The sequence below is a fragment of the Convolutriloba macropyga genome, chromosome 9 (genome assembly GCF_964194025.1).
Source record: "Convolutriloba macropyga chromosome 9, txConMacr16.3, whole genome shotgun sequence".
NCBI classification, from domain to species: domain Eukaryota; kingdom Metazoa; phylum Xenacoelomorpha; order Acoela; family Convolutidae; genus Convolutriloba; species Convolutriloba macropyga.
In genome coordinates this window covers 36,864,308-36,883,723 of record NC_134476.1, presented here as the reverse complement: position 1 = coordinate 36,883,723, position 19,416 = coordinate 36,864,308, and the positions used below count along the sequence as shown (strand labels likewise).

At 38.1% G+C, this 19,416-nt stretch overlaps 1 protein-coding gene across 1 annotated transcript in view; it reads right to left on the bottom strand.

The window, feature by feature from the left end:
• LOC142346205 (uncharacterized) overlaps positions 1–19,416 on the bottom strand; it is a 128,191-nt gene that overhangs the window by 95,198 nt on the left and 13,577 nt on the right. The window contains exons 5-7 of the mRNA XM_075398716.1: positions 18,371–18,619; positions 14,094–14,339; positions 13,545–13,696 (exon numbers count right to left, since the gene is read on the bottom strand). Of these exons, the coding sequence (XP_075254831.1) occupies positions 13,545–13,696; positions 14,094–14,339; positions 18,371–18,619 (647 nt within the window). The remainder of the gene's footprint in view (positions 1–13,544; positions 13,697–14,093; positions 14,340–18,370; positions 18,620–19,416) is intronic.

Sequence of the window (19,416 nt, the reverse complement as noted above, 5' to 3'; positions counted from 1 at the left end):
CGTCACCGGTAAAGCAAAGATTGCAATTGCCGAGTTTGCTTACTGTGGTTTAATGTACAAGGATGCACTAAGCACTTTGGAACGTAAATTTGGCCAGCCACAGGCAGTCGTAAGTGCACACTTGGATAAACTAAGCAGTTTTCCAACTCTTAAAATGCACAATAGTGATAACATCATAAACTATTCTGCTGCAATATCCAGTCTTGTTGGGGTTTTCAAGTCGTTATCATATGATGCTGATTTGAAGAGCGCTTCCCTACTTAACCAAGTTGTACAGAAGTTACCACCAATCATGAAAGAGTCATGGTCACTCTTTACGGTTAAGAAGCACTGGGTTAAGCCTACCCTCCTTGACTTTAACGATTGGCTTAAAGAAAAGGCTGAGGCCCATGATCTTATGAAACAAAGCGCAACCAAGGCAAGGCCTGAAGATAACAGCACTTCAGTAACCAAGACCAAAACAGCCTCAAAAGTGTTTGCATCAAATTCACAACAAATGGAAACAAAGAAGCAAATGCCATCTTCTTCCACAAACACTTACTCTCGCTGCATTGTATGCAAAGGTAACCACCGGCTATGGGAGTGTCGAGTTTTCAAGGAAAAGACTCCAACCCAGAGAGCTAAGTTGGTGGCGGATAATAAACTTTGCTTTTCGTGCTTACGGGACAAGCACACATTCCGCCAGTGCCCTCAACCAAGAAAGTGCCGAGCAGAAGGGTGCAATAGTTCGCATAGCACACTATTGCATGGAGCAGATAGGGTTTTCCCAACAAAACAGTCGACAAATTCCAATACCATTCAACCTTCTGGCAACACAGGTCAAAGTAAAGCAACTTCTAGTCAACTCCAGCCTAATAAGACCACAACAATGTCATCTGTTACTGATGTTAAGGGGCTCCTTCAGGTGACTGAATTGCAGTTTGTCAATTCGTCCGGTTTAGATACCAAGGCTTCAGTTTTGTGTGATACCGCCTGCAGTAACTCTTGGGTGGCCGGTAGTCTCGCAGATAGACTCGGTTTAAACGGTAAAGCACTAAAGCTAACTGTCAAGGGTATTAATACCGAAGAAGTAGTTGATACTAGGGTTGTTGAAGTTACTGTGAAACCAAGAGAACAACAAGATTTCGAACCATTCACCGTCAACCCTTTCGTTAAAGAGAGTCTGAACGTCGGCTCAGATATAATTAATGTAAAGGCCCTCCAAGAGACTTACCCACACTTAGCAGTCCTTGATCCCGTAACATATTCCTATAAAGACATTGAGATGATACTCGGACAAGATGTCTATCATGCCATCCGCCCGTTAGAATACTTCTCTGCCGATGAGAAGCGTTCACCCGTTGCCGTACGCTTGCCCATAGGTTGGGTCTTAAGCGGTCCGTTACCATCAAGTTCGTGTTTAACCTCAACGTGCTTTAAAGTGAATATCGAACAAGACAAGGAGTTAGCAAGTCAAGTAAAGTCATGGTACGACATTGAATCATTCGGGGCAAACAAGCAGGTCGACTCAAGATCTGCAGCAGACGCAAGGGCTCACAAAATCCTTGAGAGTACCACCATACACAATGGCCTGAGATACGATGTCGGAATGCTGTGGGCAGCAGATAACACCAAGCTCCCAAATAATTACTTCTCATCCCTTGTGCAACTAAAATCTCTCGAAAAACGATTGGCTAAGGATGAAGACCTTAGAGAGAAGTATACTAGTACCATCAAGGAAGACCTAAACAAGGGGTATGTAATTGAGGTTCCGGACGCTCACAAGGTTGAGAAGCGGTCCGATAAAGAGTGGTACCTACCCCACCATCCGGTTTTAAACCCGAACAAACCGGGTAAGGTGCGTAGGGTGCTCAATGGAGCAGCAAAATTTCATGGCGCCTCACTGAATAAATCTTTGCTCACTGGCCCTGATCTGCTCCAAAACCTTATTTACGTACTTCTTCGCTTCCGACAACATCCATATGCCGTCTCTGCCGACATCGAGGGAATGTTTCTACAGGTTGGTGTATTACCATCAGATCAACCATCACTTCGCTTTCTGTGGCGGGAGGACCCCACAATTAACGTTGTAGTGTATCAATATACGCGCCATATATTCGGGGCTAAAGACTCGCCCACATGCGCCAACTATGCATTACAACGCACTGCGAGAGACAATGCCAAGTTTTACCCCGAAGCTGCAAAAGCCGTCCTTGAAAACTTCTACATGGACGATTACCTTGACTCAGTGGAGTCTCCTGAGAAAGCCATCAATAGATCGAAGGAATTGGTACATCTTCTCCATCTCGGTGGGTTCAAGCTTACAAAGTTTGTAAGCAATGTGCAAAATCTGGCTGATCGAATTGATGGTTCGCCTCAATCTACTGAGCCCAAGGTTATTGTTTCATGTCAGGAGGATTCATCGCATGTGCTAGGGTTAAAGTGGGATCACACTATTGACACTTTAGTTGTGAGTAGGGGTACAAGCTGCGCTATCACCAAGTCCCTCACGCAACGCTTGGTCCTAAGTCTTGTCTCGAAAGTCTTTGACCCCATTGGTCTTGTCGCACCGTTTACCGTCGGTGCGCGATTGCTCTTAAAAGACATCTGGCGTGTCACAGGACAGCAATGGGATGACGAGCTCCCACAGGACATGGTTCAAAGATTTTTGGTCTGGAGTGCGGACTTACCAAAGCTTGAAAACATCAAAATTCCTCGAAGTTACTTTAGTGGACCCTTTGATAATATAGAGTTGCATATGTTCGGTGACAGTTCTCAGGATATTTTTAGTGCCGTTGCATTTCTTCGAGCCCGAGTAACAACTCCTACGGGCAAGATAAAAACAGAGCTTTCGTTTGTTTTGGGGAAAGCGCGCGTGGCGCCAATGAAGGTAATGACTGTCCCAAAACTGGAATTGCAAGCAGCTCTACTTGCCGCCCGGCTGAAGAACGAAATTATTCAGGCACTTACTGTAACTGTTAACCAAGTATTCATGTGGACAGACAGCACGACCGTTCTTCAGTGGATGAACTCTAATGAAAAGCAACCAATCTTTGTTGCAAACCGCGTTTGCGAAATTTTGGAGTATACCAGCGTTGACCAATGGAACCACTTCGCAACTAAGAATAATCCAGCTGACGCTGGCACGCGTGGAATGTCCGCTGAGGTTTTGCAACTAAGCAGTTGGGTCAATGGTCCACATTTCTTAACTAACTCAAGGTTCCCTTTCGTGCCGAACAAAGACGTCATTAATAACATCAAACTTGGCGTCAACCAAGCAGTCATCATAGAAGACACTGTCTCTCTCGCTACATCTGCTAAAAAACAGACAACTCCCGTTCCGTCGTTATTCCCATTTGATAAGTTTAGTTCTTATCAAAAGTACTTGCGCATTGCCGCATACATTCTCCGGCTTTTGCCAAAACATGCCGGCTACCGTAACCCCGATGGTAGCATTACTGACCCTACTGAGCTTGACGAAGCCGAGCGTCATCTACAGTACTTGGTACAAGGAGAGTCTTTTGAAGCCGAAAGAAAAGATCTTCTTGACAATAAATTCGTTAAACGGAGTAGCCGAATTGCTCCACATTCACCGTTTATTAGTCCAAATGGGCTAATCCGTTCCTCGGGCCGCATCAAGCGGTTAATTGAAATTGGGTTTAACGTAAAGTACCCAATCATATTAGATGCACGTCATCCGTTTGTAAAACTGTTCCTTGAACACACGCACGTAAAGCATTATCATCAGGGCGTTGAATACCTAAGATCAATTGTGCAGGAACACTACACAGTACTGAAACTAAGATCATCCTTGCGTTCCATCAAAGCACACTGCCTGAGATGCCGAGAATTCCAAGCTGTAACTATGCAACCAATCATGTCTGACTTACCTAAGGAGAGACTTGCTTACCAGTGTCCTCCCTTCACGAACACTGGCGTTGACTACTTTGGGCCATTCTATGTTTCTGTCCGCCGTACTACTGAGAAAAGGTGGGGCTTCCTCTTCACCTGTCTCACTACTCGCGCTGTCCATGTCGAGATAGTCACATCCATGGACACCAGTTCTTGTGTTATGGGAGTTGAGCGGTTTGTGTCACGTAGAGGTACACCTGCCATGATTTGGTCGGACAATGGCACTAACTTTATTGGAGCGGAGAAAGAACTCCGAGAAAGTATTGAAAAGTGGAACGTTGTCAACATTGCAGCTGAGCTCGCTCACAAAGGTATTAAGTGGAGGTTCAATCCACCCAGCGCACCACATCAAGGTGGTATCTGGGAGAGGCTGGTACGCAGCTTCAAACGCGTGTTGTATACTATTCTTGGCACGCGTCGCCTCACGGATGAGGTACTGCATACTACCTTTTGTCTCGTGGAGAATGCTCTCAATTCGCGTCCTTTAACACCCGTAAGCGCAGATCCGTGCGATTTGAACGCTTTAACGCCCAACCACTTTCTTTTAGGAGAACACTCTACCGGTATTCCGTCTGTTGTCGGCAACAATGAGTTCGACCATCGTAAACGTTACGCCCGTGCGCAGTCGTACGCTAATGCGATCTGGTCCCGTTGGATCAAAGAGTACGTACCGACGCTGAACCGACGCTCTAAGTGGCAAACGCCTGCCGAGCAACACCTTAAGGCCGGTGACTTGGTTTGGATAGTTGAGGAAACCAACCCCAGGGGTTACTACCCAACCGCTCGGATTGTGGACCTCCGTTACGGCTCCGATAGCGTCGCGCGCTCCGCCGTTTTACGTACGTCAACCGGTTCACTCGTCCGCCCGCTTGTAAAACTTGTACCAGTTTTCCCAACATCTTCTTCCGGGCCGGAGGATGTTACGCAGTAAATGAACGAATTTCATCCAATCAGATTCGAGTATTCCTAAACTTTAAAATAAGATTTAAATACGTTCTAATATACGTAGAAAGGTCCGAAAAAGTTCAATTAACCTAATTTTAAGTAAATATAACCACGATATGTACCGATTGAGGTGGTTTTCGGCTTAATATTTTTAGGTTTTCTAGACAATTGCCGATTGAATACGAACTGATTTTACGTCAATAACATCAGACAAAAAACCAGTAAAAGAGCATCGAAAAAACCTTGCCGTCTGAACTCCACTTGTGGCTTTGTACGTCTTAATGCTTACACGCTATACTTATACGTTGCTTACAGTTGAATACGTTTGTTTTGATTGACGAATTGAATCTTCGAAAGAGTGTTTTGCACCTTTACATAGGGTGAATTAACTGCCCGAACTTATGTTTTGAGGTAGTTCAACAGTTTTTTTTCACGTTGTTCATATATTCAGAAAGGTCATTGACTCATTTATGAGCATAATGCAATTATTTAGGTGCGATTATTCTCTAGAAAGCCTAACCAAATGCATGCTCTGTCAACCATTCACAGCGTCATTAACTTAATCGAAAAAAAATTAAAGAAAAAAACAACCAACTACTTTCGCGCAAATTGTTTTCAAACAACAGGCTGCGAGTTATAATCATAGAGAACTCAGTATCAGAGCCGGAGTATACAAGCGGGAATGAAGATAAAAGCAAACGGTCCAAAAAAGACTTTCAAACCGCGTATATATTGGGTTAGGGTGGGTATAGTACTGACTTAGGAGTATAGCTCTTGGGCTTTACCATTTCAACCTGTTTCTGAAGACCAAATATCACAAAAATTTGGTGTTCCGATGGAAAAAATGATCAGACAATAAAAATGTAATATGAGAAATTGCAAATAAAAAAACAAGATTGACAAAATAGGACTGGTACAAGTTTGCTTTCTGCGGATTCGAAAACTGTCAAAAAGTTTTACGGGAAATGGTAAAATATTATTTTTAATCAAATTGAGATATGCGACGGCCAAGAATTGTCTACGCTGTCAAGATTTTGTTTATATCGGCAATATGAATCCAGTTTATGTGAAAAATTAAGAGAAAATATGGTTGTCTTTTGGGAAATAGTCCACCCCATTAAATAATCGAGACCAGCAAAGCAATTCTTGCCCTAAGGCTGTAAGGTGTTCCAAAATATAATATACCCCAATTCGAATTTGTATCAATTGGAGTAACACAATAAGAAGAGCTGCAAAACGATGCGTGTAAAAATTGTTTCGCTATTTTGATGCGGCGCGCTCTTATATTTAATAACTAGCCAGCCGGTTATTACTAACTAGCTGGTTAGAACTACCTGGCTCGGTGGATAATTTTATTGCCATTAGGTAGCTAGCTGCGCTTCCTGGTCTAAATTATTGGCTCTGTCTCATGTCGGAATTGGCATTTGTTCTTATCCTAGACAGACGGGCAGACATCAACCCTGATCCATTAGGGAAGCTAGGAGTGGGCTTGGGAAATTGGGGAAAGGGGAGGAGCAATGGACGAGAGGTGGGCTTTGACTTATTTCATTTGATGTGATCAATGCACTTCTTTGAAAGTTATTTGAGCATTCGGGTCAAAAAGTGATCTATAGCTTCAGATAAGAAAGTTGTTCAAAGCTATTATTGCTATTGGCACATCCTTTTTCTTAGTTAAAATCTGACATGTTAGGTATATGACCCAATGGAAATTCAATAGAATATTTAATGAAAATAGAAAATTAATACAGTTAAGTAATTTTTTTTTTGGTTATTAAAAATGCAAATTTTTTTAAAAAAAGTTTGCTAAGGGTTGTTTTAATTTAGTAACTATAAACAAGATTTGCAGTTGTTCCAGTTATTAAAAACTGTTTATGATTAAGTTTATTGTATTAAGGTTAGGCATTCGAGTCTCAAAACTAATTTTTGAAGTCTAACGAAGGAAATGTTGATTTATTATGAAGCAAAAACCAGCTATAAAACCAAAGCAAAAAGAATTTCGCAATTCTTATGTTGCTTTTTTTCAAAACATAGCCGGCACATTGCCGGAAAATAGCGGCGATAGACGCTTGTGGCCTTCCATAAATTGAAACAACTAAAGAAACAAGATAGGCAGATTGACCAAAAGTCCTTTATTAAACCACTTGATTTTTTGGGTTAGATACGTACTGTCAATTTTATGACACATACGGTTTATAAGGAAAAATCTCTAAAAGAGCTCTCTCAAAATTGATATTCGCAATCAAAGACTTAAGACTAAGAAATAGAGCATAAAGGTTTGGCAGCACTTACATGCACACTATTGATCTTTAACTAGTAAATGTTCATAAAAATTAAAGTTCCATAAGTGAGTTCAGAAATCTTTTATGGTAAGGTAAGTCACGCAATTGACCTAAGAGCAGAAATGACGTCACGGTTAGACGAAACAATGACCTAAAAGCAGAAATTTTGTCACGGTAAGACGAAACAAAAGTCTGTTAGACGAAGTAAAAAACATAGCAGGACAAGTCTTGACGTCCAAGAAATCAATGTCAAAATACCGCATGTGAACTAATAACCACTCGAGAGAAATGGAATTTTAGCTCAAACAAAAAACTAGACCCAGTAAGAACTATGAATAGATTGGGAAAACCAATTAGAAGAAAATCCGATCCAAAAAATTGAAAAAACAGTACAAATCAAAGTGAAAATGCCGCATGTGAACGAAAAGCCTCAAGCGAAAAGCAAATTTTTGTTCGAATACCGTTTTCTCACTCTAATTCAAAATTAGAGTGAACAAAATCCGCAAAACCACTCGCTTTTCTGCTCCATTTCCTGTTTCGGCGTGACCAAAGTCATTACTCCAATTTGACTGCAAAAATGAAGAAACTCATCTAGTATTTGTGTAGTCATTTTCCAAGTACTTGCTTTCATTCACAATTTAGGGAGATCTATAGAGATCTTAAAATATGTTTACAAAGGATCTCAGTTAGTAAATTGATCTTTGAAAAGCTAATTTTTGTATTTTCTTGACGGGGAAGTTGTTAGCGGAATAGTTGATGTGCCAGTGTGAAAGATTTCAAAAAATTTTTCTCATCTCGTTTTGTTTTTGATCTTCTCTATAAAAATGCATAAACTTTTTTTGAAAAGTCATCAACCAGCGACTCCTGAAATCACAAATGTAATAGTCAGAAGTTTGTTAAATAAAATGCACCAATTTTTTTTTTAAATTTACTTGGTTTGTGGCTGTAAAAGTTTTGGTTTTTGGCACTATGCTGCGTCATTGCTGCTTATCCTAAAAGTTGTCACATGACCAACACCATGTATTACAGCGTTGTAATTCTTCGCAATTCAAATTTTTGTCAACTGTTCTGCTGTGAAATAGGTTGTCAACATTTAATTTTTGATAATCCAAAATTGGTTGCCTAGGAAGTTTATATATGTTTCAAGATTAAATTACACATTGTATCAAAATGTGTCAACAATTTTAAAAGGTACATATTTTCCCATGCAAATTTGAGCCGAGCCTTCAACAAGCTGTGACAATTGCAAACTCATTTCGCAATTTTGACTTAAAATAAGATATGGTGAGCACAAAGCTGTTTCCATATAAACAACCCAGGTTAACCAGAAGTTGTAATCTTAAACCTTTCCCTTTATGGACCATTAATGTAATAGAACAAAAAGGTTTGGTAGGGTTAGATATTCTCATAGAAGGAAGTAGTATGAATAAATTTTTTTCATAGATTGAATCTATAGGAATAACACCTTGAGGATGTAAAAATTTCCTTGATATTGGCAAAAAACTCAAGATATGCTGGAAATGTTGTCTGATTCCTTGCCAAAGTCAAGGGCAAAGAAAATTTGTTTTTTTAAAGAAAAAATTTATTATTTTCAATCACAAAAATTGAACCAAAACTGCTCAATGAAGTTCTATGACCACAACTTTCCCCTAATTCTTTGTTCCCTTAAAACTCAATATTTCAAATCTTTCAAAATTAGTTTTTTTAAACATATTTTTGATCACCATTTTCCATGAAGTTTTTGAAGCTTTCATGAAAATTCAATTTCATTGAACTCCCTTTATGAAAATTCTATGACTACAATTTTTGCTTGACGCTATAACATGAAGTTAAAATATTATAACTTTTTTGAATAATGGGGTCGACTCGGGAACTGAGTCGGCAGTAGGCAAGAAAGTGTCGAATAGTTTTTACTAGGCATAAAAATTGTTTTCCGTACAGTACTTTTTAGAGGAAACACAGGCGCTACATTTCTATGACTAAATTTGTTAATTAATTAGCAAAAGTTATTTTTTTTCTGTGTTTCTGTCTACAAATGAGGACTTCATTACGATATCGATATCTGCATTTTAGTTGGACTTATTTAAAGATACTTTTTGTACACGCTATTAAAACTAAATTTTGAAAGATGCAGACCCTGCGATTAATAATCTGCTTTGATTGGTTTAAAACGATTTATTGGTAGAAAAACTGAGTTCGAATCAAGTGGTATTAGATAAATAATTGTCTCACATTGATTTCACAAATAGAGGTTGCCTACCGTACAATTTTAATCCAAAAATTGGCGCATAGATAAAAAATAATGTAAATTTTTGCTCGTATTAATTTAGATTACGCCCGATGAAAATCTCTGAATCACAGAGAATGTTCGATCATTTATAGTTTTGATGCTAAATTGCTTTCCGATGGCATTTTTCAATGTAAAAAGTGACTATGATCAGAGTATGATCAGTAATATACAGGAGAAAATTATGAATCTTTGCTGATATTAGCTTGGATTTGTCTCCGAGAAGCACAAAAGACACTTTCTTGGAAAAGACAATTCCAGAAAAATTGTGTATTTCCTGTCTGTATAGTAGGATATCATTTTTTTTTCAAATTTTCCTTAGGCTACCTCGCACGAATAGGGAAAGATTGGAAAACCTAATTATCAGTAATAAGAATCACACTTCTACAAGAAGTTAATTCAAATTTCAAATTAAAGTTGCTTGAAAGATAAACAATTTCAATTCGTCTACCCTAATTAAATTGGGGTAAAATGGAGTAAAACCAATTTATATGCGTATAATTTATCATTGGCATAATCTCACACAACTGCCCCGAAAAAGGCACTAAATAAACTTGAGATGTTTTCGATGGTACAACATAATGAATGTTTTGTACTGATAACATTGAAAAAGAGGGCGTGTTGAAACCAACGATGAACAATGAGCAGATTTTGCCCTTTCTTATTTTTAAAAATAGGAGGTGCGGGAGAGAGGGTAGGGGGTAAGTAATGATTATATTGGACAGAGCAAGCAATATGGTGACGGTCGGGTGATTGAAGGAAAGGAGGCTATAGTTAATTTCCTGTCCAAACCCACCACAATCTCCAAGATGATTCTACTTGAACCAAATTAAAATGTAGCATCGATTTAGCAAAATCAACTCTCGTTATTTTTGTTCAACTCAAGTACGCTCCAGCTGGGTATTGATAGATACCCAATTGTACCGGACTTGTTTCTGAAAATCAGTGACACCCAAATTGACAAAATGACAGCATGTTGCGAACCCACATGGGCCAATATGTAATCAATACGAACATAGCGTTACTAAGGATGGAGCCTAACAAAATCGATGAATTATAAGCCCGGAAGCACCATGAACCATCGAAAATATTATCTAATTTCGCTTGTTTTTCTGTTTATAGATGCAAGTTACCTGTATACCGGAGTATTCTCAGAGAGAAAAAAGTTGTTTAATGTAATAGGCAAAGTCGACTAAACGTGATAAACGTGCTATCATTAAAAGCGCTTGAAAAACTAAATCAAAATTGGGAAGAGATTTTCTGTTTTTCTTTCAATTCTCAAAGAAAAGTTGAGGCTTTAAACTCTCACAATTTTTTACTATGTTGAATTTTCTATATGCTCAAAAACAAAACAAACGAAAAAATATGTGGATTTAATATAAGTTGCTTTTAATTCTGTTCGAGGAAAATTACTAGAATTGGTTTCTAAGTACCAAAAATGGCTTTATTTGGTTTCAGATTCTAGAGTGAAGCTTTCTGTGTTTGATAATAATACCAGCTGGAAATTGCTCTAATGAACTTCGATAACCTAAACCACTATGTCTTATTGAAAGGGCTTTACTGATCTATCCCGTTTATTTTGATTCGGCTCTTTTGACCCCGACCGTATTCACTACATTGCGTCCCTCTATGAGATTCAAAAATCACAATAGAATTACACGTTTTATAGATTTTTTTTCTTTTCAAGTTCTGTCGTTCCAGCAACCTCTGTGCTCAATTGATTTACTCAATTTTCTGAAACATAACAACATAATACCCCCATCAAAAAAAATTCTTAATCTCCAAAAAACTAACGAAGAAACTCACTAACAATGCAAAATACTCAATTGGCTTCTCAATTTTGCAAAATTGCTAAAAAACTCAAAGTTTCATCCAAAATCAAATAATTGCTCATAGTGATCAAAAATACTCTTCGTAATACATTTACAAATTAACTGCTGTGCGAAAAACGATTAGGCCCGAAAAATTAGAATTAAACTGAAAAGGTGCTATGAAAAAGAGCACCCTAACATAATTCACACTCTTTGGTCTGTAAAAAGTACAGAATATCACTTAAACAACAACCGTTGAGAGGCTGACGGCAGATATTTAAATATTAACCATAATGATTGAAATATTTTGACACTTTACGCTAGCAAAATTTTATCATTCTTCCTTAACAAACTAAATTTTGCGTATTGCTTTTTGCAAAGAAATTAATATCTGAATCACTGATAAACGACCCTAAAACTGAACAGTTAAGTTTCCCATGTAATCTTCTAAGAATAAGAACTCCCGAAATTTTAGGCAATAACAGTTGAGCTCAACTTTACTCTGCTAAAAAAGAATAGGAATGGATAGCTGGCTAATAAAAGTGTTAACAAAAACGCATTTCTTTGAGCCGTTGCAAATCTTCAATCTTCAGTTACATTGTAACACTAACACGGGCATAGTTCGATCCTGCTGATACCGACCCGAAAACAAAAAGGAAGAAATGGTTAGCGGAGGTATGACGTGCATCAAACTTGCTTGAATAGTTTTTTCTTCCTATTTGCACAACAATTTACTAAACTCTAAAAAACTGTTCAGCCATAGTCTTTTCGTTTAAAAGTCAGAGTAATTAAGTTTGACTTACAGTACCGTTTTAAGGAGAAAAACGACATGTCAACAGTGGCGTATTAGCCAGTAGGTGAAGAGATTGAATCATACGCTCTTCATTCTTACACTCATATTGAATCATACGCTGTATCATTCGCTATTGAATGAAAGTTCAATGATTCTACCTTGAAAAAGTCTGTGTTAGGATAAGCTCTTACTTAATAGCTTCAAGCTGCTCTTACATAGCTTCAGATTGACCATAGCTGGACCAATGCTGGCTGCAATGATGGTACCACGTGAAAGGTTAGACGACAAAAATACGACAGAGTCCCCATAATAGAGAAATGTTGCGCACACAACAGACTGTGTAAATTCTGGCAGTTGAGAATAGCCAGCCGTGGCCTATTGCTGTTCCTGTGCTAATACTCAGAAATAACAATTTTTATGAATTTTGAAAGATATATATTTTCTGGTCGAAATCAAGGAGTCAACCAGAAATGATTTTTTTCTTTTACTACAACACATTTTTCCTCATTCTAAAAATCATCCGAGTCTTGTATCGTGATGTGAGTACCTGGGGCTGTACGGTAGCTAAACAGTACCCAGCTAAACGGTCTAAAATGCTATCGGAGGAAGGTTCAATAACATTATGAACCAAAAGGAAGTTTTTTCCGCCAAATGAACATGTTCGAACTGAACATATTTAATGTTCCCAATAAGTCCTGCAAAGCTACGATATACCTAAACAGTCACAATTCAAAATATATAGCGCTCTAAACTTAATCATTCCTAATCGATTTTGTTGTTCAAATAATTTTTTTTGGCGTTTTTTGAATGAATATATTTAATATAAATATCAACTAAAGTGTTTCTTTATTTAGTTCCTGTCTTCATCGTAAAAATAACCAGTTTTTTCACTGTTAGAGGCCATGCAATATGAGTTTCCGTCATAATTACACAGCGGATTGAGAGAAATTTAATCGCTATTTAATGACATTGAAATATGGTTTCCTCCATCTTGGCTTTCCACTAATATTTATACTCGAGAACTAAAGCTGTTTGTCGGACAAATTTTTCGTTATGAAGGGTCATATGTGACATCAGAATTTTGAGCCTTGCAAGTTAGATTACGTATGGAATAGGAGAGGTCCCATTTACTATAGACCTATTTAAAACATTGTCATAGGATTTTCTCTGAAGGCTGTAATGTTAATCTGTTCAGACACCAAATATTTGAAGCATAATAAGAAACGTTGGGAGGACATAGCTTTTAATCATCACACACTTGACGTTGACTTTTGTTTTATAAGGCAGAACTCTTCAAACATAGGCCTTTTGATCACACTTTCTCATTATTAGAATAAAATGATCATTCCATGGAAGATTGTCAAAAATGTTATGCCAGGATCTTTCTGCTCAAAGTAACTCATAGTAACGGGCATCACAGCAATAAAATTCGCGACATTAAAGTCGGTTGGCAAAACCACTGGAAATGAAATACCGGAATTGATCCCAATTTGATTTCTTTCCAATTAGGGAAAGGTATTTCTGCTGTTTTATCTCACCTGTGTAGTGGACATATGGTCCTCGCTAGTTGATGATCGGAAGGAGGCAGGTCTGTTGGAGAATTGAGGGCCAGATGGAACTCCACCTTCCACCATCATATGCATGGATCCCCTATGACTTCCACCACCGCTAACACCGCCCATACCACCTCCTGATCAAACAACACGGTCAAATCGGTTTAGTTAAAATCCAAAGTAAATAGTTTTCTTCAATGATTTTAGAAGAAAATGTGTGTTTATTCCAATGTTTTTGTCATAATAGCCCACCCAGAAAAATTTAGAGCGTACACTACAGTGTGATTCAGGGGGGGGGGGACAAGATAATATATGAATTTGGTAATCTGTATTCATTCCAGAATTCTTCACTATGAAGCGCACTTAAAAAATTGAAGAAAAGAACAATTCACAGCTCAAGACCCGCCCTTACAATTGTCCATAGTCGGAAATCTAATCGCATTGGAGTTACTCAGAAAGTTATCGAAATCTTTGCAAAAATGTAAAATTCTAAGACAGTTTTTTTAATTCACATATTTTTGTTCAGTTAATCACCATCATGCTGTAACTGAAATTGTCCTTGATACGGAGCAGCACCCGAGTAAGGCACAAGAGGGGGAGGGTTGCCTGATTGCTGCTTGTAGAGAGAGCCCAAGGATGCTGAGAAGAAAGATCCAGTGCGCATGGGCGACACAACTCCTCCCCCTCCCCCTCCCACCGCACCCGAACCCATGTAGGCACGGGTAGATGCAGGGCCAGGGGTGTAAACTGGGGAGGAAGCACCAAATCCGATTTCTTCACCTAAAATATCAAAAACTGTTGAGTAAATTTATATACAGTAACAACAGTTTCAAACGTGGCACAATCATTTGCCCCTGATCTTGAAATACAATTGTCGGAAGAAATCTGGAAATGATCCGGAAATGAAATTCAAACCAATTTCAGCGTATAAAATGTACTGTGCCGCATTCTTTCCTATGAGCTCAAGCTTTTTAAAATGTTTTTTGTTACTATTTTTCGCAATACAACTCGGTACCCGTGTTGAGGAGAACGAAGAAAAAAACGACAATTTTTTGTAAGAAATCGTAGTTTTCGTCGTTGTGTCGTCGTTTTCATCGTTTTCATTAGTTTCCGTAGTTTAAGTTGTATTTTAAGTGTAAGAAATGATCGTCTCTTCATCGTTTTTTGTCGTTTCTTATGTAGTTTTTTTGCGAATGAAGTCGTCGTTTTTTGATAGTTTTTTTCGTCGTTTTTTTGTCGTTTCTTACGTCGTTTTTATTTCAAAAGAAATCGTCGTTTTTTGATCGTTTTTTTCGTCGTTTAATTGCTCTTCAACTAGTTTTTCTATATTAGATCGTTTTAGAGAATCAATTTAATGGCCTGATAGCGCAGTGGTTAGTGTAGCATGTGAGGTATTCGGAGTTCAGTGGTTCAAATCCCAGTGGGATCACGTTTTTTCGACGTTTTTTTGAAAAAACGATCATTTCCTACATAAAAATAACGAAGAAATAACGAACAAAACGACGATTACCACGTAAGGGCTTTGATCGTTTTCGTCTAATGAAAATGATTAAAAAATGACGATTTCTTACAAGTGAAAAACAAAATTCCTCAACTCGGGTAATACAAATCTACTTATAAAGAGTTTGCGGAAAATTGGTGACAATTTTTTTTGTATTGTTTCTATTGAAGTGGCTTTTTTGGCACTAAAGTTTTTCATAATTCAGCATCTATGATTATTTTTTTTGGAGTAGTCATAAAAGTTGCCTTTGAAAAAAAAATACTGCATCAAGAAAATTATTCAGCTCGTTCTTGTGCGAAAAGCCAAGTTCCCCAGAATGCCTAAACCAACAACGAAGAGCAGAGATGAAAAACAAAGTAATTTGAAAAAACCGTTTTAAAAATTTTTTTAAGACTTTGCGAATAAAAAGATCGGAACCCGTAAATCAACAGCGAAAAAACGGATAATCCAAATGATTTTTTGAGTGTAATTAAAAAAAACTACAAGATCACTAAAGTCTGTCCCTTTGAAGAGAAAATGAAAAATAATTTGGACATTTCCGTCAGATATCAGAAAATGTTGATTTTTCTTAAACATGTCTTGCTAATCTAATGTTTTAATGACAAAGAAGAAAACAGGGACAGAGAGGTACTTAACATAATGAAATTAATACTTGCTTGCCCTTCAATTTGGAGAAAAAAGACTAACAGCATTTGCTTGAAATTTACAAAATACAACCGAATAACGTCGGGGGAATTGCTCTCAAACGACCGTCGAGTGGTTGGATTCGGTAGTAGCCAGCTGGTACTTAGGGATGACAACATTAAATGGTGACTAGCGTGTGTGTGTGTGTGTGTGTGTGTGTGTGTGTGTGTGGGGGGGGGGGGGCTGGATGGGGCAAGAGTTCGAGTGAGGGGGGGGGTAAAGCGATGATGGGTTGGGGTTGGGGTTGCGCAGGCTAGATGAGAGGCGGGTTGAAATCAACTGGCAAAGGAGGGCGGAAAAGGGAATGTTGACGTGGGCGGTGGGTGTGACTGAGGGTGGTAAAAGTTTTAACATTAAGAACCACCCTCCCTACCATGAAATTGTCTCCTCATAACGGTTTAAGTGAATGGCTTTCTTAGAGTATAATAAGGCTAAGGGCGCTAAGAGAATTTAATGCTCTCCAAGCGCTACCCATTTATCCCGTTTTTGACAACAAAAAGTCAAATGGGACAGACGAAAAAACAGCCATGTAAAAAATTGCATAAAAAGAACCACAGCTAAAATATATTTGCTACAAATTTCGTTTCAGAGCAGTTAAAATCATCGAAATCTCCATATTAGCATGTAACAGTGAAATTTATCACATAAAACAATTAACAACGGCAAGTAGTTATGACGCCTTGATGAAATCCGCAGGATTTGTAATGCAGTTTAGTACAACCATATTGGTAACGAAAAATGAGCGAAAACACTAAACTACATTAAAAATATTTACGTGCACAAACAATTTTGCTAGCGAAGCACAAAACTTTATTTCTTAGCATTGTCGCCATTCCTCACAAAATTTTGACATTAAAAGAAAACCCTTTTTGAGTGTTTTCGTCTCTTCGTACGCCATTCTGCCATCAGTACGACATAGACGTTTAGTTTTCCGTCTGCCGCATTCTGTTTTAAAAAGACTGAAGAAATAACATTTTATTAGAAGAGAATGTTCTACAAATACTGATCTGATTGTCATCAAAATACAGAGCCTTAAAAATTCAAGATCAAGGAATTATAAAAACTTTGACCTCGCATGAGTTATCAAAAATCACATTCCTTTCCTCACAGATCTGAACTATTCGGAGAATTATCCATTAAATCGCAAACAAAACAGTGGAAGATGTACGAACGACAAAAAAATCAAATCAAGCAAAAATATTTGCGTTTGGTGGAGCAATTTTTGATCCTCCAAATATAAGGTGCACACAGTGGACAAATTTACAAATTACAAGTTTTTCACTCAGATAGGCCACCTCGCTGTCGTAGCAAGTTCACATTTAATGAGCCAGACCTAAGTTGCCTGAAATATAAAAATTAAACTCAATACATTACGACGCAGAGGTATACCCCAAAATTTTCGCCTTCGTAAAATTGGCTCGAAAATTAGATACATACAATCGACGAAACTGGGAGACATCCTTTGCATCTTACTGTTAGCAAAAGGGGTTCCGCCAATTTTGCGAAACAAAAGAACATTCGGTGCGAAAAGTAGGTTACAAATCTTGTAGCACGTTTCCGCTCAATTTAGGTATCTATTATTCGCACGCATTTTGAGCATGCACTAAGCACTTTAATAAAGATTTAATTAAAGCTTTCAAAGCTTTAAAGTGCTTTAATTACATGCAACCACCGAAAAATCTCTCGCACATCAAAGGTTTTGTATATCAATATGGGACTGGCCGATTTTAATAAGTAGTAATAAATAGTTTTAAAAAGTAGTAATAAAGTACTATAAGTAGTAATAAAGTTGTAATAAAATACTACTAGTAGTAATTAAGTTAGGCTTAATTGCGGATTGTATGCGAAATCGAGCTACATTGCGTGCGAAAAATCGATGCATAAATGGAGCAGATGCGTGATACAAGCCCTGCAAAAAATAGGTTATAAAGTTTGTACTTGTATTTTGCGGCTAAGATCAGGACACTTTTGCGAACACGGGATTCTAATTTGCCTTCCATTTTGCCGGTTTCTGCTAAAATAGCTATTTTCTGCAATATTGTTCCACTTTCAGTGTATCAACATAGTAAAAACGAACAGGAGATACACGCATCGGGCATATCTGCCCGTGACGATTTGAGTATACCTCAGCGTTGAAATGTAAAACTTTTTTATACAATTAAGTGCAATATGGTGCCTTCTATATAATATTTTTAATTGCTAGAGTAGAACTAGGAGTGTTCAAGCAAGACATTTTTTTTCGGTTTTTCTGTTTCCTTTTTCATCTTTTTATCTATTTAATGTTTTTCTTTTTCAAACACTCTATGTCAGTGCTCGGATTGACTGTAAAGAATTGATGCATTGTGATGATGCTGGAGCACTGAAATTCCTCTGACTACTTCATTGATTCATCTTATTTGCCTTTTTAGTTCAAAACTGACGCACTTGAATATGTACGAAAACAATGCGGTGATATCTCAGAAGGTATATACCTCAAAGAGTTGATATCAAAATTGGATCTTAATTTAACTTACTTATTTTCTCAAAAAATACCGGTTATCAACGGTGAAAATTTTCTGAGCAATCAGCTTTTTTAACCGGCTATTTGAGAAAACGATCAAAGGTATGTGCAAAGCAATTGACGAACCAGAAGCAGCAGCAGCGTACTGTTGATGAGTGAGATGTTGAATATTGAGAGAGGGCTGATTATCTCTACTGGTACTATTCTGTCTGTTTCTACCACCCCCACTGCTACTCCCACCCCCACCCGATGAAGCCAAGTGGGCGAAGAAGGACTGTTTCAACTCTTTCATCTTCTTGCCCCCTCCTCCCACTTTGGTTGTCGTGGTTCTGGGTGCTGTGTGCCAGGGGTACGAGAAAGAGGCACTATGATGGGCTGAAAAAACCAAGCCATTGAGTGAGTTTAAGTGATTTTGGAGGCGTCGTTTTTTGAAAACTATCGTCAATTTCGTCAGTTTTTTATGTAGGAACTGTTGATTATTGTCGTTTTTGTCGATGTTGTCGGTATTTGATGTAAGAAGTGTCGAATATCTTATTTTTCGTCGATATCGTCTATATTTGACGTAAGAAGTGTCGATTCTCGACGTTTTTGTCGGTGTCGTCAGTCTCAAATTGATTTAAATACAAAAGAAGTACAGGTAAACTAAGTGAGAGGTGGTGCAGTGGAGAAGAGGGAGGAAAGTAATCTAGGTGTTGTAAGTTCGAGACCGCACAATGACTCTCCGTTTTGTAAGATTTTTAGAACGGCAAAAAGACAATTCTTACGTTTAAATACTGACGAAAAGCGATCAAAACCACGAAAAAAAAAACGTAAAGGCCTTGATAGGATTTGGCGAAGTAAAAACGACGAAAACCGACGATGATTTCTTATGTTTGAATCCGAATAAATTCTCAGCGCGGGTGTCAACATCAGCACTTAGAGGGCTCGAGAATGTGAGAGGTCTTGAAAAAAATGTGTGATGAAACTATGAAAAGGCAGTTGCCGGATATCAAATAAGCATTACTGACTTTGTTTGAACGAATTCGGATAAGAAATCTCAGACCGAAGTGACCCATGAATGTCAAGTTGAGTCATTACCCCCCTTCTCTTACATCGTTTTACCCCCACTAACCCCATTACGCCCATTACCCCCCCCCCCCCCCCTAATCTTGCATAGTTTTAACCCCCATAGA